Source organism: Stegostoma tigrinum, chromosome 9, assembly GCF_030684315.1.
Source record: "Stegostoma tigrinum isolate sSteTig4 chromosome 9, sSteTig4.hap1, whole genome shotgun sequence".
Classification (NCBI taxonomy): Eukaryota; Metazoa; Chordata; class Chondrichthyes; order Orectolobiformes; family Stegostomatidae; genus Stegostoma; species Stegostoma tigrinum.
Window position 1 is genome coordinate 47,602,533 of NC_081362.1, and position 21,916 is coordinate 47,624,448.

Here is a 21,916-nt window from a genome sequence, read left to right on the forward strand (position 1 = left end):
TTGTTGGATGGGATTTGAGTTTCTTCACAAAAACTTTCGAAAATCCAACGTGTTACTGGTTTCCCTTCGTCTATCTGGTTGTTATCCTCTGATAAAATTCTAATAAATCTGACATACATGATTTCCCATTCATTAAGTCATGTGATTATATTATGTATTTCTAACTGCTCCACCTTTACATAGTTCATAAAGGAGAATAACATATACACTAACTGGCCTTAAGCTGCCCATTTTGTCTCTGTCTCTTCTAAACTAAAGGGTTCATGGATGATTATCACCAGTGCATTCGCCACCTGTACAGCTACTTACTTTAACATCCTAGGATGCAAACCATTAGGTCCAGTGGACATATCAGCCTTTTACCGCACTATTTTCCAAGCACAAGTTACCTAGTGATTGTATTTATTTCTACTGCCCTCCTGTCCCTTGATTCTTTAGAATGCTATGTGCCATCTTCAAGTTAGGGAGCTAGATGTGACCCTTGCAGCTAAAGGGATCAAGGGCCATGGAGACAAAGCAGGAGTGGGATACTGAAATTGCATGCTCATACTGAATGGTGGCGCAGGCCTGAAGGGCTGAATGGCCTATTCCTGCACCTATTTTCTATGTTTCTATGTTTCGATTATTTCTGCTGCTTCATTCTCTATGGGGCCTATGATCACTTTGGCCTCACTTTCCCCATGTCTTTTTTTAAATTCAATAGTAGGACATAGGCATCCCTGGCTGGCGAGCATTTATTGCACATCTTACGAACACATCATATTTAACACTTTTTGAGTTGTAGAAAAAAATGATTTTGAGCTCTGCAGAGAACTCTGTTTTCAAAACGGATCGCTGAAAGGTAATTTTAGAGATTGGAATTTCATGTAACAAGACTTTTTTCGGTAGTCATATGACTTCACCTAATCACTTGGACTCACTTCTTTGAAATTACTAGCTTTTTTATGATTGCCATGTTTAGATATTATTTGAGGAAAAGCCTGCTGACAGAAACCCTGCCCAGCTCATCCCCATGCCTTTCTGAAACACCCTTTTGTGAGGTTAGTGAGAAACCTGATTGTTGAAGCTCCTGTTGTGTGGTGGTAATGTCCCAAATCCTGATTCAGGATGACTGGACTCAAGTCCTACCTGCTCCAGAATTGTGCGATAACATCTCTAAACAGGTTGATTACGAAAATATCCAAAACCTGATTGTCATCTTTCAGAGCAGTTGAAAGACTTCACAATACATTTTTATGAGAACAGTACATCTGCCAAGACCCCAGAGATAACTGCATGTGTCCCAGAATGCCAGGTTGACTGTCATCTGAAGATTCTATATTTTATGTTATTTTCCTTCAAGAACTCATTTTTTTTTCCTCCAAAAGCAAATCGCCGCAGAAAGAAATCCATTTACTCATCCTTTACTTGGTGTGTATGCTTTGGGTTACAGGAACAACGTTTACATTTTCATATTACAAACAGTGTTTCTTAACCAGTTTTGCATTTATGTTTAATAATCTTTGTTATAATAAACTAATACATTTTTATTTATTAAAGAAACCTGATTGATGGATCTTTTATTCTAATTTTAACATAAAGCAAGTGTAACATGGCCATTTTGGGAACTAGCTAAAACAATTACATTTATGCTGTGAACCAGAGAGTGATATGTCTAGAGGGTGACAGTGCATTCCTCCCATCTTCAACAAATCAATAGTATCAATGTCAACTTGTAAATACTATTATTGAAAACAAAACTACCCCTTTACTTCTAATATGAAAAGCAGTTGTGATCTTAGAGAACAGAAGCATTTCTACTTAGATACAAAGCTCAGGTATTTCCCGTTGCTGGAGAGGATTAGGAAGGATTTTTCGGATCAGGTTACAGGCTTCCCTACAAACCAGGCATATCACACATAGACAGAAGTTACAATTTTGTTTTTGCCTGCAGTTAACTAAATGATAGAGAGCATGAAGTAGTTAAAAGTAACCAGCCGATACCCTAAGCAGAGAAAATGCTGACTCTATTGTTCAACCTGCGGAATGTGGATGAGAGCCAGCACTCAACATGCAGACCAAATTCGTAAAGAATTAAAACAGGCTTAAAGATTTTCCTAGCTTAGAGGTAGAGGAAGACAGCTGAAGTCTAAAAATTACAGTGAGAAACAATTCTAGTATTAGAGATCACCAAGGAAACAACCCATTTGCAGCTTGCAGCACACAGTGATTATTTTGCTTTAAGACTTACAATTTTGAGGATAGTAATGAGCTACAAGACATTATTTATTGCTTTAGTTGTAATGTAAATGTTACCTAAGCAAGAAAATAATTGTTAGTCAACAGCTTATTTCGTCATTTGGGAGCCAGTTAGCTCAGTTGGCGATACTGAGTGATTCTGGCAATGTAGGTTCAATTCCTGAGGTTACCAGGACTCTCCTTCTCAGCCACTCCCCTTGTCTGAGGGATGTTGACCCTCAGGTTAAACAACAAAATTGCTCTGCAAAGACAGGGCAGTCCTGTTGTTCAGCAGAACCATGGCACCTTCATTTTGTTTAATACAATAAAGGCTTTCTTGTCAAAGTAATTGGTAAGTTGACTTTTTCAAGTAATCAGTCTCTTTGGAGGTCGTACCACATTTTACAACTGGAACCAATGACTTCTGCTCAAAGCCTGCCTGAATGATGTCTGGGATTGGTTTAGGCAATGTTTCACACGTCCCTAATAGCTAGCCGAAATACAGTTTAAGTCCTTAACATATCAGTATTCCAACTGACATCTCCTGTTTTGATGCTCCATAACACCCAATTCCTCATGAATTACCTTCAGGCTGCTGCCTTGGAGGCAACATATGCTGACAGCTCTCTTGATACAATTAATATCTCTTGAATCAATATTAATTCTAGCCCAGCCTTAGGTCTCCAACTTCAGGCGTACAATGAGATTGCATTAATTCCCTCATGTCTGAAATTAGGAATGTAGAATCCATTTACCCCAGAGCTTGTCTACTTTTAATAACTATTTTGTTGCATTTAAAAGCATAATACAAACTGGGTTACCAAAACCCAAACGATGAAACTAATATTCTAGACGTTAATGAGAAAATTCATACCAAATAGCGAGCAATCATAAGTAGTAAGGTTTTGCAACCCAAGAAATATTGCATGCTTAATATTCATATCATTGTTTTCCTCCATGAATTTGTTTAAGTACAATTATGACATTTTACCTTCATCAAAACACTGGAAAATAGTTGTGTTGAAAACAGTACTCCCTTTTCTAATAATAAGTAGAACACAAAAATAAACTGTAACATTATGTAAGGCAAAACAAGCCCCAAAAATCAAAGCATGAAAGAACACTAACCGTACAGATCGATCATCACTGCCTGTGACAACCAACGGTTTCTTAGGATGGGCTGCCAAGCCCCAGAGCTCCCCTTCACAATGGCCCTGCATGATAAGGAGAGGTTTATCTCGTTCTCGAACCATCACTTCAAATATTTCACTGTCCTGGGTTCCTGCTAGAATACGGTCGCCTTTCCAACAAACACTTCTGATAGACAAACCTTTTGAAAAATATCAAAGCAAAGTGACTGATACAGGAACCTTTAGCACCACAAATATGTAGATTAATATAAAAAAGAAACTTATAGATTTAAAATAGTAACTTCCAGTGATGTCCTGGAGTGCCCAAAAGTTATTTAAGTCAAATTTTAAAGCAAAAAGTAAACAATACCCAGCCCAAAAGCAGAATGCAATACCTTTGTATCCCTGATCAGTCTCACGAAGATCAATTTTTGTGATTGATTTGAAATCAGTGTCCCACAGTCGGATGCAACCATCTCTCCCTCCAGTAGCAAAACCTTCTTCACAGGAGTACATACTGAATATGCCTGCCTACCAAGGTAAAATAAATTATACTTAGTAGGTGTTCTGCATTCTAGGTAAATTAAACTGGAATTTCACTTTGCTATATTTGACACTAAGGAAAATTCCTCCAGTGCTCTCATGGCACACAGGTTGGAGCTGAATTACAACAAAACCACCAAATCTCCCTAAACCCCCAATCTTGGGCCAGTCAATTTACCCAACAGACTTTAACATTATACATGATGCTTCACAAAAACACACTTAGAGGTGAACCAGTAAAAATCGTTTTGAATAACTTGTAGTTGTAAGTCAGATCTTTCAAATTGTAAATAGCATTCACTATAAACTGCAACTGATGTTAGATGATCTTACACTGGAGTAGTAACAAGACTCTAAAATATTGAAAAAAGTTGAGTGGTCTGAACTAAAGTGGTATAGCAAAAAAAAACATGAATTAAAGTGCCATTATCAACAAATAACAAACAAATTTAGCATAGATAGTTTTAAACAAAATAAATTAAAGAAAGCTCAGGAGAATCAAAGTGATATACAAATGCACATAGTATCGGAGATAATGGGAACTGCAGATGCTGGAGAATCCAAGATAATAAAATGTGAGGCTGGATGAACACAGCAGGCCCAGCAGCATCTCAGGAGCACAAAAGCTGACGTTTCGGGCCTAGACCCTTCATCAGAGAGGGGGATGGGGTGAGGGTTCTGGAATAAATAGGGAGAGAGGGGGAGGCGGACTGAAGATGGAGAGAAAAGAAGATAGGTGGAGAGAGTATACGTGGGGAGATAGGGAGGGGATAGGTCAGTCCAGGGAAGACGGACAGGTCAAGGAGGTGGGATGAGGTTAGTAGGTAGATGGGGGTGCGGCTTGGGGTGGGAGGAAGGGATGGGTGAGAGGAAAAACAGGTTAGGGAGGCAGAGACAGGTTGGACTGGTTTTGGGATGCAGTGGGTGGAGGGGAAGAGCTGGGCTAGTTGTGTGGTGCAGTGGGGGGGAGGGGACGAACTGGGCTGGTTTAGGGATGTGGTGGGGGAAGGGGAGATTTTGAAACTGGTGAAGTCCACATTGATACCATTAGGCTGCAGGGTTCCCAGGCGGAATATGAGTTGCTGTTCTCTTTTGACTCCTCCCACTTCCTACAGACTAAGGGGGTGGCCATGGGCACCCGCATGGGCCCCAGATATGTCTGCCTCTTTGTAGGTTACATGGAACAGTCCCTCTTCCGCACCTACACAGGCCCCAAACCCCACCTCTTCCTCCGGTATATTGATGACTGTATCCGCGCCGCCTCTTGCTCCCCAGAGGAACTCGAACAGTTCATCCACTTCACCAACACCTTCCACCCCAACCTTCAGTTCACCTGGGCCATCTCCAGCACATCCCTCACCTTCCTGGACCTCTCGGTCTCTATCTCAGGCCAACCAGCTTGTAACTGATGTCCATTTCAAGCCCACCGACTCCCACAGCTACCTAGAATACACCTCCTCCCACCCACCCTCCTGCAAAAATTCCATCCCCTATTCCCAATTCCTCCGCCTCCGCCGCATCTGCTCCCAAGATAAGACATTCCACTCCCGCACATCCCAGATGTCCAAGCTCTTCAAGGACCGCAACTTTCCCCCCACAGTGATCGAGAACGCCCTTGACCGCGTCTCCCGTATTTCCCGCAACACATCCCTCACACCCCGCCCCCGCCACAACTGCCCAAAGAGAATCCCCCTCGTTCTCACACACCACCCCACCAACCTCCGGATACAACGCATCATCCTCCGACACTTCCGCCATCTACAATCCGACTCCACCACCCAAGACATTTTTCCATCCCCACCCCTGTCTGCTTTCCGGAGAGACCACTCTCTCCGTGACTCCCTTGTTCGCTCCACACTGCCCTCCAACCCCACCACACCCGGCACCTTCCCCTGCAACCGCAGGAAATGCTACACTTACCCCCACACCTCCTCCCTCACCCCTATCCCAGGCCCCAAGATGACATTCCACATTAAGCAGAGGTTCACCTGCACATCTGCCAATGTGGTATACTGCATCCACTGTACCCGGTGTGGCTTCCTCTACATTGGGGAAACCAAGCGGAGGCTTGGGGACCGCTTTGCAGAACACCTCCGCTCGGTTCACAATAAACAACTGCACCTCCCAGTTGCAAACCATTTCCACTCCCCCTCCCATTCTTTAGATGACATGTCCATCATGGGCCTCCTGCACTGCCACAATGATGCCACCCGAAGGTTGCAGGAACAGCAACTCACATTCCGCCTGGGAACCCAGCAGCCTAATGGTATCAATGTGGACTTCACTAGTTTCAAAATCTCCCCTTCCCCCACCGCATCCCTAAACCAGCCCAGTTCGTCCCCTCCCCCCACTGCACCACACAACCAGCCCAGCTCTTCCCCTCCACCCACTGCATCCCAAAACCAGTCCAACCTGTCTCTGCCTCCCTAACCTGTTCTTCCTCTCACCCGTCCCTTCCTCGCACCCCCATCTACCTACTAACCTCATCCCACCTCCTTGACCTGTCCGTCTTCCCTGGACTGACCTATCCCCTCCCTACCTATACTCTCTCTACCTATCTTCTTTTCTCTCCATCTTCGGTCCGCCTCCCCCTCTCTCCCTATTTATTCCAGAACCCTCACCCCATCCCCCTCTCTGAAGAAGGGTCTAGGCCCGAAACGTCAGCTTTTGTGATCCTGAGATGCTGCTTGGCCTGCTGTGTTCATCCAGCCTCACATTTTATTATCTTATACAAATGCACATTATGCCTGGAGAAAAATCCAGCAGAAAGAAAAAGTTCATACAAAATAAAACTATTTTAAGTGGTTCATGAAGGGCAACGATGAAACAAATCAGGTCCAAGGAAACAATCAGGTCACATGCTGAAATTCTGCAAAAAGAAAGTGAAATTGCCAGCACTTGAATGAACAAAGTAAATTCAGCACACGTTGCTAGAACTATCCTATCTCATGGAGGAAGAACTGAAGGTACAGTCAAAATTTTAACATGAAAGTCTCAGATGAGTGGTCCAATACATTCCCACCTCCAGGCAATCTTATAGAAGTGGTCAAATGCGGTGATTATCTGCCCAAAAGTGGAAGGTAGTCAATTTAAATAGTTAAGCACCCAACTGCGGACAGATTGGAGATACCACTCAGATCCTTCTAGCAGCATGTAGGCTACCTGGCGAAACACGTTTGGAGTTGGTTTGCCAGCCAACTTGTCAGACTGTCCAGCATGTACAAATCTTCTCCACAAACACCGGTCATCTTTCCACGATGACCAGAGGCACGATGATTCGGGGAGGTCTGTCAGCTGCAGGCACATTTTAAATGTAAAAAGCAAATATCTTTTCAATGGGTTCCCAAGATAGAGATGCTGTCAAGTCCCTCACCTGCAGCAGCAGCATTCAGCACTCCTTTCAGGACTGAGCTGAAGCCCTAATTAGATCTTCAGCATCTGGAATTTGCCGGTGGTCCGTTGTTGGATTGGAAACACACAGGTGATCAATTAAGAGGCTGCTGGTACATTGCCAACGAGTGCAGGTTATGATCTGAATATAGTCCCATTCCACAATGCTTTTTAAAGGCTATAAAGAACCTGTCTATTGTTTACATCTTCCCAGACCAAATCCTTCCCTTAGCAGAGCATAGAAAATGAACACTCTAGTGGGCAGTATGTCTTGGTTCAACTCATTGCATGTCTTCTTGCATCTCCAAGTAAAAATTCTCATTCATTTACTGCTGGCTGCATCTTCAACCCACCAAAAAATTAGTTACTCCCTTTTTCACTAAATACTTTCAGCTGCAGCTCCACCTAAGAAGCAACTCCTACTCCATTTCCTTTTATTTTGCTCCCAACTGTGATTCCCAATAAACAACCCTTGTCCTCATTGCCAAATATAATCCACTCACAATTGGTTATCCAATGGTTTAACTCCAGCACCACCTCCACAGCATTCCCAGCTCTCCCCTCAACTAGCACAGATATGAATTTTCTTAACCCTCCAAATTACCAGTATTGGGTAACTTTTCCTAATGTTGGTAACCACTTCACCACTTGCATAGAGAGAACTTCTCAGGCAATGATGCAGTCTATTGTATGACATCCCTTTCCTGTGTGCCTCTTGCTATTGCTTCTGTGGTTTTCTCATCTTTTTTGCTTACTTCCCTTCACTCCGTTTTACATCCTGTCTTTTTCTTGTACATTCGGTCTATCCTTGATCTCCTCTACTACTCACTTAATCACTTCCTCTCTGGTCATTTTTATCTTCAACCATGTTCCTTTCCTCCTGGCTTTGCAATAATAAGTATCAACTTATAGTCTTACAGTATATAGCTGATTTGGACCCACAAATGATTTACAAATGACACAGAAGTGTCAAAGGACTATGAAACACTTTTATCAAGCAATATCAGCTAAATGGAATGGACAGACTGTGTCAGATACTGAGATCATGTTTCTAGGATTTTATGAGCACTGAAAGGGATCATGATCAGAAACAGAGGAAATTCAGTAGTCAGTGCAGCGTTCTAGTAAGACTAGGATGATTGTAGTCTGTCAGCATTTCCCTGAGTACAATCAAACACTCTTGAAGCTAGGAAAGCGGAATGCAAACTGCCAATAACACTCAAAGTTTTCCTTCAAGTTTGGCACCAGTCAAGCTCCATTTCTGATAAACTGACTGCTAATACACTCTGACATGAGTCACTACATGTTTCTCCATTAGCAACCAGTTTCTATGTTTTGTTCTTGCCTTGAAACAATCTTAACTGTTCTTATTTTAAATTGAATGTATGATGACATAACAATTTCTGAACTTCAGAAAAACTGAAAAATGTAGTGTTATATTAGTGAATTTGCTAAGCTTCACAGCTTTTTCTAAACATTGATAACATACAAGAGAAAAATTAGGCCATAAAATGATTGACTGTTCATCATCACATATTAAAATCTTTAACCTTTTATAAATTGTTAAGAAGAAAGCAGTTTTTAATTTAAACTATCAACACCAATATCTTCTCTATGGGTAATCCCTGGTTAATCTTCTAATAATTAACAAATAAACCAAGGTAAAAGCTGTTTTTTTTTAAAAAGTCATCAATTCACAGGATGTGTATCATTGGCAAAGCCCATTTCTAATGGCCTTTGAGAAGTTAGCTGTAAGCCATTTTCCGGAATACAAATGAGTGGTTTGTTAGCCAGTTCAGCAAACAACCAAGAGTGAGCCACATTGCTGCGTATCAGCAGAATTTTTTTTTCTTGCCCAGAAGTACGCTTTATACATGCGATTTGTAAAATCACATTACAAAACATTTCAAATCGAATATTACAGAAAATGCAGTAAGATTCAACTTTTTTTTTCCAAACATAAGCCAGACATAGTCAACATTACTGGTCCAATCTTGTCAGTTTGAATTGTTATGAGGTTTAAAGATTATTATGTTCTGGGACAGTAACTTTAAATTTAGGGTAAATGAAGTGGAGTTCTCGGATCCATTTCAAAATCAGGGTATTTGATTGTTACAGATCAAAGGAGGCCTTAGATCATTTTACTAAAAAAGGACGTATTTATGTTTGGAGACAATAGGTGGAATATTTTTCTAATGTACAGGTTCTGATGATGGAACCAGAAAATGTGTGAAACTTCAGTTAGTAGGCTGGATGGTTGACCAGACACGATTATGTGGCAACTAGCCAAATAACTATTCAAAAGTGAAAGCCTCAGTTAACAATCTGAATCCTGACAGGAGGCCCTTCAGTTCAATCAACATGTGGGCATAGCTGCCAGCCCCACTTTCCTCACATATTTAAGCAGCATCCACTTCTCCCTGCCATCTAGCAACAATGGTCTGCCAGATTTTGATGAGTTTTTCCCCCAAGTGGAACTGTTGCTTATCTACACTTTTGACTTGTCCCCTGGATCCCTGAAATGCCTGGTTTATCCATCACCACCCGTTGATCCCAATCACCTGATGACACTACCTAATTTTTCATAATTGTCTGAATGTTGGAAAGAGGCTCTTCAGTCTAGCCAATGTTTTCTTGCAGGGTCTCCAACAGGCTTTGTTGGGTGTAGTGATTGTAACAAGGTCAGCCAGATGGATGTCATAGAATAGGAGTTTCCTGATGGGCCAGATTAACTGCCCAAATCAGGAAGCACTGGCTGCCAAATAAGAACAGGACTATCAGATACATTACGTTCACTCTAAGAGCTGGATCAGTGTCAAGAACTCTCTTATAAATAAAGGGTGACTTGATGATGGGATATCAGCTTCTGTGGAGTTGTTTCAGATGGAGGTCCTGTTTCCCAGCAAAAGGCTATTTTACCTAATAAGGCAGTCTAGACAAAGAAAGATGTTAGCAGGATTAGTAATTGTGGAGTCCAAAAGCAATATTGGGTCCAGTCATGGAAAAATTTGAACTACCTCCTGTGGTTTGTAAAGTTAAATGGCACTGTATAGTCACCACAAAAAGTGACACTCATAAGTGCATTAAGCAATGCTAACGCACAGTAGTAGAGGAATGCTGAACAAAAATTTGGGTTGTAGATCTCAGTTATCAGATGGAGTGATTGTGTGGGAGCCAGTTAATATGTGAAGGTGTAGTGGTTGCAGGCACTCCATGTGTGAAAGATCTAATAGGGAGAGCATGAACATACATGCACATAAAGCAGTAATGCACCTGCCAGGGTGGCACACAATTCCTCTTTCCACCTATGAGAAAGAAAGCCTCATAATACTAGGAAGCGGTCATAAATTGTTCACCATGTCCTCAACATCAGAATGTCGATCTGTATAGAAAAGGAAGATCAGGAAATAGCAGGAGAGACAAGTAGACAATCCTAAATAGACAGAAAGCCCAGGATTTCAAGGCATCTGAGTGAGAATGTCCCCAGTCCAGTATTAACAACTGGACATATAGGAAATACACATGATACACTGGCAAAGATTCTGCTCATAGTTATATATTCTCCAATGCAAGCCCTTACTGCCAAGGGAAGCAAAAGAGGTAGCTTGCAAGATTCAATTCTACCTCTGAGGGTAATGAGACAGAACACTAATATCATCAAAGACTTACCCTCAACCTCCACCAACATAGAGAGCATGATCTTAGTGGCTACCCTTTGGATTCAGGCTTAGAATGATGAGCTAGATATTCGTATGGATTAAGGTCAGCATCTGCTGGAAAGCTCAACTTTCTCCCTGGAAAGTACACTGTCATTGAAAGACAAATCCAACAGAACATTCATTGGCCAAAGTATGTGCACTCAGACCTATATTCTGTTGCTACCTCATGAACATTATACAGCAGTTAGGCAGAAAGGGCATGAAATAACTCAATCTTTCCCCACATGTTCCTTCTCCTGGATTCAAGGAGGAAACATTGCACTTTTAACAATCACCATAATGAGCACTTTAATTCTTAACTATCTGATTGCCAGACACTAAACATCATGCTATTACCAAGATGAATTGTTAAATGCACAATGTAGACATTAATGCACACATTAAGGGCAGCAGGACAGGTGGAAAATGTTACCTGAACTGTATGTAGTGAGTAAAATGTAAGTTAGTTCTTAAAGTCAATAAGATTTCATCCAATATGTTTTGGATAGCGACATCACTGTGGTTGGAAGAGATTTTATAATTATGATGAGGATCAATGGTCGGCACAACATTGTGGGCTGAAGGGCCTGTTCTGTGCTGTACTGTTCTATGTTCTATGTTCTATTATATGTTGAGCAGGTAGCTTTGAATTTAGGGTAAATAAGGGGGTTGTGTGACCTGTTCTGAAGTTGGTGCAACAGTAAGCTTGGATGGTTTGATTGTTAGAGATTACATGGATTCTTGGATTGCCTTTGTAGTGATTGAAGCCAGAAACAGGTGGATCTAATTGGCTATGAGATTGTTGATTGGGGTTGTTAACCTGAGCTCAACAGAGAGCCCTTGCTGATAGATATAAAGAGGAGATTCAGAAGACCTCCTGACTCTAAGGGTTGGTCGGTTGGTCAGAGCTTGTATACTATGCACATATAAACGAAGGCTGACTTGGTAGTGGGATACTGGCCTCTATGTAGTTTTTTCATATGAGAGAAAAACAGGATATGCCTGAATAAAATATGCTTGCAACAGTTGTCTTTGAATTGGGGTAAGCATTTCTAGTACATTGCTTTTAGTTGGGAGTCTTGACTTGTTTAATTCTGCTGAAGACTGGGCCCAGTGTGTGGAAAGAATGCAATATTTTTTAACAGGCAAGTCACATTTGGGCAGATGAAAACCAATAAGTAATCCTTCTGATTACTTGCAGACCTGGAGCATTTTTGGTTATTTTGGAGCTTAACTTTCCCTGAAATACTAACACTTCACCTGTTCAAGATGTCAGCAAGACATTGTCAGGATTGGATGCTGACATTGCTGGGTTGATGATGTAGTGCCCAGAGTGCCAACAAGGACAGATTACTGCCAGTAGCACCCCCACATTTGTGGGATTGACCAGGTAAATCCTGGGCTCAGTTACATGTCAACTATGCCATTCCATTCATGGGGTCAATGTTCCTGGTCATTAAGGATGCATATTCTAAGTGGTTAGACTTGCATGGACTTCATTTGGCAAACTTAGTGAAGGCAATGAAAAGCTGCGAGCATTGTTTGCAGTACGCAGACTCCCGGAAGTATTGGTCATGAACAATGGGACATCATTTACCAGCAGGGAATTCAAATATTTCCTAAACTCAAATGGCATTCAGCATGTTCAGATAGCTCTGTACCATCCACCATCCAATGGTATGGCAGAAGGAGCAGTCCAAACAATGAAAGTAAGCCCTGGTTCCTGTTTGATTAGAGGATCATCCCTCAAGCAACTACTGGGATAGCTCCAGGGTTGCTGATGGGGAGCAGACTCCACACCAAGTTAAACCTGATATTTCTGAACCTGGGGTGGGGGGTTGAAATGGCATCAGTAACTCCAATGCTGGCCACAAGCCGCCTCTTAGTGAGACAGACAGTTTACTTCAGGGGATGCAGTTTGGTACCAGAACCACGGAAATGACCCAGCATAGGTACAAGGCGAGGTTGACGTGAGGTCAGCTCTTGTGACATATAAATTCAGGTAGGTGAGGCAATCCTGAACAAACATGCAGACCACCTGAAAGCTGCTACCGTGCAGGAGCAAAACATACCTGATCCCTCAGAATAACCAGAAAGGCTGTCAGAAATTATGGGTTCTCCCCCTCCATCTAGTGTTGAGGAAACCTCAGAGTCTGGGATGGATGCAGCCTCAATACTGTTACTGCAAAGAGGGGGAGGAGAGACAGATACACACTGCCCGTGCCCATGTCAGAGGAATGAGACCTGGGGCAAAATGGCCCAGGAGAAGCTACAAGAGAAAGAACAGGCCTACATCCCAGATTTTCTTTTGTGTGGGAGGGAGGACATAGTGATTGGAGCCAGGGCCAGGTGGATTTCATTGACTATGAGATTCTTCATTGGGATTGTTAACCTGGGCCAATCTGGGAGCCATGGCTGACAGATCAAAAAAAAAGGAGATTCAGAAGGTCTCCTCAGTCTTGGGGCAAGCTTAAACCTAACTGGTCAGAACCCATTTACTGTGCACATGTAAATAAAGGATGACTTGATGGGATAGCAGCCTTTGTGCAGTTGTTTCAGTTTTACTGAGAAGAAGGTGAAAGGTATGCTTGAAGACCATGACAGTAGCTTCTGTACTTATTAAGGGTAGGCCCAGGATATCCCAAAATCTCAAAGATGTTGTTCGCATCAAGTTGTAAACAGGTGAGCTGAAAACAGTAGTGTAACAATCCATTTACTTAAATGAAAGAAAGCTGGAATTTTAAGCAGGCAATTAACAGTTCTTTCTGGATACACAGTTAATGTGTTTCATATTGCCACGGAGAGCACAGCAAAGGAAGCATATTTTACAATCAGGTTAGGCTTCCCTAGAAATCGGTGAATATATTACTTAATAACTATTTGCAGCTGTTCTGTGTGATTAGCAGAGAGAAAAGGTTGCTTGAGTTTATGACTAAGTCATATGTCAGATGTAGGACAGTATTTAGTTGAGGTGATATAAGTTATAGCCATTTAAGGATTCTGGGAAATTCATCCTGGTGTATTCAAGGATGTAGGATCAATGGAGCATTCTACCCCTGTTGGATTTAACAATTTCTTCAAAAGCCAAGGGAAGTGTCTGGCTACTTGACTCAATATTACTATCTGGCAAAATGCAAATAAAAGATCCCATCAGAAGTTTGGGGTTACGGTGGACAAATTGCTAAAAAGGCTAATTCTGTGGAGACTGAGATGATGATAAGTACACAAGGTTGATGTTGCTTTTTGTAGTTAAAGAATTAACTGCCTAGTAAAAAAAAATTAAGATCAGAAAAGCAAAATGAATTGGTGCAGAAGTAGACTATTCAGCTCATCAACCTCACTTTGCCTTTTATTTAGATCATGGCTGATCTTCCATTTTGATATTACTGTATTTTCCTGCACCATTCGTATAAAGTGGATCTTCAAAACGTTCAGAATTCTATTAAGCTCTAATTTGAAAATACTAAATGATTGCTCTTCCACAGCCAACAGGAACACAGAACTCCAAATATTCATCATCCTCTGAGTAAACAAATTCCTCTTGCTGTCAGCCCCAAATGGCTTCCTCCTCATTTTGTGACTGTGTTGCCTAGCACTGGAACACCTCCCCCATCCTTCCCTGTTTCCAGCCAGGTGAAACATCCTTCTGCATTCACTTTGAATGAGATCATCTTTCATTCTTTACACCCCAGAGAGTACGAATTCGTTTAATTATCATTTAATGAAATCTATTTAATCTTTCTTTGTTGGCCAATGCTTCAAAAGCCAGGAATTAGTTCATTGAATCTTAGTTGCCCTCCCTCAATGGCAAATATAATTTTCATTAAATAAGGAGACTAAAACTGCATACAGTACTCCAGGTGTGGCCTCAAGGCTCTATATAATTGCTGTAAGGCTTGAAGCCAAAGAGTTATACAGCAGTGAAACTGACCCTTCGGTCCAACTCGTCCACGCCGATTACAAATCCTAAATTGATTAGTGCCATTTGCCAGTATTTGGGCCATTTACTTCTAAACACTTTCTATTTGTGTACCCATCCGGATGCATTTTAAATGTTGTAACTGTACGTGCCTCCATCATGTTCTCTGGCAGCCTGTTCCATAAGTGCATTACCCACTGCGTGAGAAAGTTGCCCCTGAGGTCCCTTGTAAACCTTTACCCTTACACATTAAACCCGTGCCCTCTAGTTCGGAACTCACCTACCCTGGGAAAAAGACTTTCGTTTTCCATCCTTTCCACACTCCTCATGATTTGATTAACCTTGACAAGGTTACCCCTCAGCTTCCAACGCTCCAGGGAGGAAAAAGTCTCAGCCTATTCAGCCTCTCCCTATAATTCAATCCCTCCATCCAAGTCACATGCTTACAAATCTTTTCTGAACTCTGTCAAGTTGAACAACATCTTTCTTACAGTAGGGAGACCAGAACTGAGTGTAGTATTCTAAAAGTGGCATAACCAATGTCCTGTACAGTGGCAACATGACATCCCAGCTCCTATGCTCAAGGCACCAACCAATGAAGGCAAGCGTGCCAAACGCCTTCTTCACCACCCTGTCAACCTGTGACTCCAACTTCATGAAACTGTGCACCTGCAACCCTAAGTCTCTTTGCTGAGGAATACTCCCTAGGGCTCTACCATTAAGTGTATTAGGAAGGGTCACTGGCCCCAAAACATTAACTCTGATTTTTTTTCTTTACAGATGCCGCCAATCACCTGGGCTTTTCCAGCAACTTTGCTTTCGTTCCTGATTTTCAGCATCCGTAGTTCTTTTGGTTTTCATTAAGTGTCTTAGTCCTGCCCTGATTTGCCTTACTAAAATGCAACACCTCATATTTACCTAAATTAAACTCCATCTGCCATTCCTTGGCCCATTGGTCCATCTGATCAAGGTCCCTTTGTACTCGAGGTAGCATTATTCGCTGGTCACTACATCACCTATTTTGGTGTCATCTGCAAACTTACTAACCATACCTCCTTTATTCACTTCCAAATCATTTAAATAAATGACATAAAGCAGTGGACGCAGCACTGAGAGAGAAGAGAGAGAACAGAGAAAATGGGAGCTGCAGATGCTGAAGAATCGGAGATAACAAAGTGTGGGCTGGATGAACACAGCAGGCTGAGCAGCATCTCAGGAGCACAAAAGCTGATGTTTCGGGCCTAGACCCTTCATCAGAAAGGGGGATGGGGAGAGGGTTCTGAAATAAATAGGGAGAGAGGGGGAGGCGGACCGAAGATGGATAGAGAAGAATATAGGTGGAGAGGAGAGTATGCTCCTCTCCACCTATCTTCTCCTCTATCCATCTTCGGTCCGCCTCCCCCTCTCTCCCTATTTATTTAAGAACCCTCTCCCCATCACCCTTTCTGATGAAGGACCCAGCACTGATCCTTGAAGCACACCAAGAGGTCACGGGGTTCCAGTCTGAAAAACAATCTTCCATCAACACCCTCTGTCTCCTACCTTCAATCCAATTTTGTATCCAGTCAGCTAGCCTCCCCGCAGGATTCTTGTGATCTAACCTTACTAACCAGTCTACCAGGTGGACCCTTGTCAAATACCTTGCCGAAGTCCATGTAAACAGCGTCTACTGCCCTGCCTTCAATCTTCTTTGTCATTTCTGCAAAAAACTCAATCAAATTGGTGAGACCTGACCTCCCACGCACAAAACCATGTCCATGCCACCTAATCAGTCCTTGCCTTTCTAAATGCATGTGAATACTGTCCCTCAGAATCCCCTCCAACAACTCATCCACCACTAATGTCAGGCTCATCAGTCTATAGTTCTCCGGCTTTTCCTTATCACCTTTCTTAAATAATGGCACCACATTAGCCAACTTCCAGTATTTCACTTGTGGCTATCAACAATACAAATACCTCAGCAAGGGGCCTAGCAATCTTTTTCATAGGTTCCTAGGAAGTTCTGGGATAAACTGATCAGGTCGCAGGCATTTATGCATTTTAAGATGTCTAGCATCTTCTCTTCTGTAATATGGACACTTTTCAAGATATCGCTATTTACTTCCCCAAGTCCTCTAGCTTCTATATCCTAGTCCACAGTCCACTAATGCGAAATACTCATTTAGTATCTCATCCATTTTCTGTGGTTCCATATCTTTAACTCTACATGCAAATTTTTTGTCATAAAGACCATCATACTGTTTGGATTCTTTATTGCTTGCAATACTTGCATGTTAAATTTCAGTGACTCATGAACAAGGATACCCAAGCCCTTTGAATTTTAATACACTCTGCCATCTCACCATTTTTTCTTCCAATTGGATACAGCCAACTTAGTTAACTTCTCCAAGTCTCGCAGGTCTTCCTCAAAATGCTCATTTCCAAATACTTTTGAGTCATCTGCAAACTTGTAAATGCTACATTTAATTCCCATATCCAAATAATTGTCATAGACTATGAATAGCTGGGGCCAAGCATTGATTTGTTGCAGTACCCCTCAAACAAGGCTGCAAACCTGAAAATGACTCATATTCCTACTCTCTGTTTTCTATTTACGTTTACTCAATAGTTTTTTTAAAAACTCTCTTACAGTAAAGAGATTAAAATGAGAAATCTTGACAGTCAACTAATAAGCAGAATTTCAAAACAGTTTTTTAAAATTTTATCGATCTCTATGGAGATACTAATAAATTTATTTAATTAGTCATAAAGTCTTAGAGTTGTACAGCACGGAAACAGACCCTTCGGTCCAGCTTATCCATGTCGACCAGATATCCTATATATCCCATTTGCTAGTATTTGGCACATACCTCTCTAAACCCTTCCTGTTAATGTACCCATCCAGATGCCTTTTAAATGCTGTAATTGTACCAGCGTCCATCATTTCCCCTGGAAGTTCATTCCATATACCCTCACCCTCTGTGCGAAAAAGTTGCCACTTAGGTCCCTCAAAAAATTTTTCCAATCTCACCTTAAACCTATGCCCTCTAGTTTTCAGCTCCCCGGTTTTGGAGTTGTATTTTTAGATCATGACTCAAAGGCGTCTGGACTAACATTAATATACTCTGTACTAATGTTCATCAGAGCTGTCTTGTTAAAAATTGCAAATAATTATCTGTTGCTTGCTTGAAATAATGCTTCAAGGACTCAATCATCATTCTGGTTTTTCAGAAAATCTTAAAAAGCTCAAAATCTCACTTGTCAAGGTAACATCCTCAGGTCAACACCTAATGTATCCATCTGATAACATCTATCAGCTGTTATCAGTAGGGCAGCATGGTGGCTCAGTGGTTAGCACTGCAGCCTCACAGCACCAGGGACCTGGGTTCAATTCCAACCTCGGGCAACTGTCTGTGTGGAGTTTGCACATTCTCCCCGTGTCTGCATGGGTTTTCTCCAGGTGCTCCGGTTTCCTCCCACAGTCCAAAGATGTGCAGGCTAGCTGGATTGGCCATGCTAAATTGCCCGTAGTGTTCAGGGGTATGTGAGTTATAAGGGTATGGGTCTGGGTGGGATGCTCCAAGGGGTGGTGTGGACTTGTTGGGCCAAACGGCCTGTTTCCACACTGTAGGGAATCTAGTCTTTAATTATGGGTGGAAACCGAGGACTCCACTTCATAGCAGGCTGAGTGTTTCTGTTCATGCACACAGCACCGCATCCTATCAGGCTATGCGTGCACTATTCTAGTTTTCTCTAAAGATGAAGAGTCAGCCGTTTTGGACAAGAATGTAACTGCACTGATATTGTGGCAAAAAAATCACAGCACCCAGTATGGCACCATACAGAAAGTGAGTCCTGTGACAGCTTGGGCCTCTAGGAGAGGAGCAGAGAAAGAGGCACCAAGCAGGAAAGTGAAGTCATTTACAAAAACAGAAGTTGCTGGGATAGCTCAGCAGGTCTGGCAGCATCTGAGAATGAAAAATCAGAGTTAACATTTCGGGTGCAAAATAACAGCAGGACGGCAATAACAGCTTAGTGAAGCTAATTGTCTGCATGAGAGCTGAAATTGTGTACATAAATAGGTGCTGGAATGCAGGTTCAGGAATCCTGAGGAACACAACCTCAGGAGAAATGATCAAGCTATTGGGAGGTTTCTTTACCAATTAAAACAGCAATGCAGAAATGGTTGTGCAACTTCTTGAACCGGGTCAAACCTGACAATTTTAGAAGTCACAAGTCCAGAAAAATCTATGGGGAAGTGTTAGACAAAATGGTGGAAAACCAAAACAAAGAAGATATTGATATCACTCAAAGGCACCTGTATAAAAATTAGAACTGAATCAAGAAAAACTGAAAGATTAAAATTATTTCAAGTTCAAGCCAAACAAAAATTTTAAATTATCACAGCTTGAACACAAAAAAAAAACTGACCAATATTCTTAAAATTGCTAAAGACAGTTTTTAGCCACCAAGGAATGAGTTGTTAGTGCAAAACCAGTCCATTTTTTAACTTGTTATCCGCAGAAGAAAATTTACAATGTTCAGGTCTTGAAATAGTCAACTGGCAAATACCCTTCCATTATCAATGATGAGTTCAGAGACATGTATGGAAACATGAACATCACGATCATCAATTTCGCAGCTGAAACAGCCAAGCAACATCTATCTTCAACAAGAGAGAATCTAGCACCCACCGATATTCAGTGGCATCACCATCACTGAATCCTCAACAAAAGCATCCTGGGGGTTATCATTGATGAAAAGGTGAACTGGATCAGCCATATAAATACTGTGGCTACAAAGGCAAATCAAAAGATTAGGAGTCACGAGGTGAGTAACTCACCTCCTGTCTTCCCTACATCTGTCCACCATCTATAAGACCATCAGGAGTGTGACCGAATATTCTCCACTCTACTCAATGGGTACTTCTTCAACAATACACAAGGCTTTCGATACCACCCAAGTCAAAATATCCCGAGTGATTCTCAACTTTCAACATTCACTTTCTCCTCCATCGATGCACAATGTATACAAAACGCAATGCAGTAACTCACCAAGTCTCCTTTCACAGCATCTTCCAAACTTTTGACTTTGAAAAGGTCAAGGGCAACAAATGCTTGGGAACAGCACCTGCAAGTTCCCTTGGTGACAGACACAAACCTGACTTGGAATGCTATCACCATGCCTTCGTTGTCATTGTGTCAAAATTCTGAAATTCCATTCTTAACAGACCCAAAACATCAACTTTCTTGCTCCTCTGCTGCCTGGCCTGCAGTGCTCCTCCAGCTCCACGCTGTGTTATTTCTATTATTCTGTAATTTTTTCAATAGAGTTAAGTTATGCAAATTCTTCTTTCTTTTGTTTGTATTTTAACTGTTGTGTAAGAATAAAGTATGTTTTGCTTCAAGCCTGGTAGTTTGACCAAGTGAATTGCCTTCAGAACATATGTCTTACACTTGTCTTTAAAAATAAGAAAAAGTTGGGGTCTAGTCTATCCTCTTACGATATTTTGAGGAGGTTTGGTCTGGTCCATAACATGGAACATGTACATGACCTGAGGACTGCCAGAATACTGGAAGATATTAACAGTAACCAATGTTTCTCTAACCCGTTTTTTTCAGGTTTTATTCTTCACATGAAATTAAACTCCTGTTTCATCACAATGTGTTCTGTAGTCTTTATGGAAACCAATTAGGTCTTGAAATTGCATTGATCCTCTTCTAATGAATTCAAAAACATATCAAATTTAAACCCTTCATTAAAATGATAATGTGAAACATTTTCATAAGACATGTGATGTTGATTCCACACTTTTACTATAGGGAAGCAGTTGCTTATGGGGAAACAAGATGAAATGAGCACAAGAACAACGGCTTGGGATTTTTAGCCCATTAACTTCCATCAATGGGAAAATCCCAAGATTTACAGCCACAATTTGTGTAATCATCGTCTTGAAGAATGCTGGGGAATTTTCGCTAATGTATGAGGATCTTGTGTTTAGAGGTGACCTCCTAAGTAGTTTAGAGAATTCCAAGAATACAAATGGAAAGATAATAAAATGTGAGGCTGGATGAACACAGCAGGCCAAGCAGCATCTCAGGAGCACAAAAGCTGACGTTTCGGGCCTAGACCCTTCATCAGAGAGGGGGATGGGGTGAGGGTTCTGGAATAAATAGGGAGAGAGGGGGAGGCGGACCGAAGATGGAGAGAAAAGAAGATAGGTGGAGAGAGTATAGGTGGGGGGGTAGGGAGGGGATAGGTCAGTCCAGGGAAGACGGACAGGTCAAGGAGGTGGGATGAGGTTAGTAGGTAGATGGGGGTGCGGCTTGGGGTGGGAGGAAGGGATGGGTGAGAGGAAGAACAGGTTAGGAAGGCAGAGACAGGTTGGACTGGTTTTGGGATGCAGTGGGTGGAGGGGAAGAGCTGGGCTGGTTGTGTGGTGCAGTGGGGGGAGGGGACGAACTGGGCTGGTTTAGGGATGCAGTTGGGGAAGGGGAGATTTTGAAACTGGTGAAGTCCACATTGATACCATTAGGCTGCAGGGTTCCCAGGCGGAATATGAGTTGCTGTTCCTGCAACCTTCGGGTGGCATCATTGTGGCACTGCAGGAGGCCCATGATGGACATGTCATCTAAAGAATGGGAGGGGGAGTGGAAATGGTTTGCGACTGGGAGGTGCAGTTGTTTGTTGCGAACTGAGCGGAGGTGTTCTGCAAAGCGGTCTTCAAGCCTCCGCTTGGTTTCCCCAATGTAGAGGAAGCCACAACGGGTACAGTGGATGCAGTATACCACATTGGCAGATGTGCAGGTGAACCTCTGCTTAATGTGGAATGTCATCTTGGGGCCTGGGATAGGGGTGAGGGAGGAGGTGTCGGGGTAAGTGTAGCATTTCCTGCGGTTGCAGGGGAAGGTGCCAGGTGTGGTGGGGTTGGAGGGCAGTGTGGAGTGAACAAGGGAGTCACGGAGAGAGTGGTCTCTCCGGAAAGCAGACAGGGGTGGGGATGGGTTGTAGATGGCGGAAGTGTCGCAGGATGATGCGTT

At 42.2% G+C, this 21,916-nt stretch overlaps 1 protein-coding gene across 1 annotated transcript in view; it reads right to left on the bottom strand.

The window, feature by feature from the left end:
* The window catches only part of LOC125455104 (echinoderm microtubule-associated protein-like 6), a 428,800-nt gene that overhangs the window by 338,011 nt on the left and 68,873 nt on the right, over positions 1-21,916 (bottom strand). Inside the window, exons 6-7 of the mRNA XM_048536679.2 lie at positions 3,743-3,878; positions 3,346-3,547 (exon numbers count right to left, since the gene is read on the bottom strand). Coding sequence (XP_048392636.1) covers positions 3,346-3,547; positions 3,743-3,878 — 338 coding nt within the window. The remainder of the gene's footprint in view (positions 1-3,345; positions 3,548-3,742; positions 3,879-21,916) is intronic.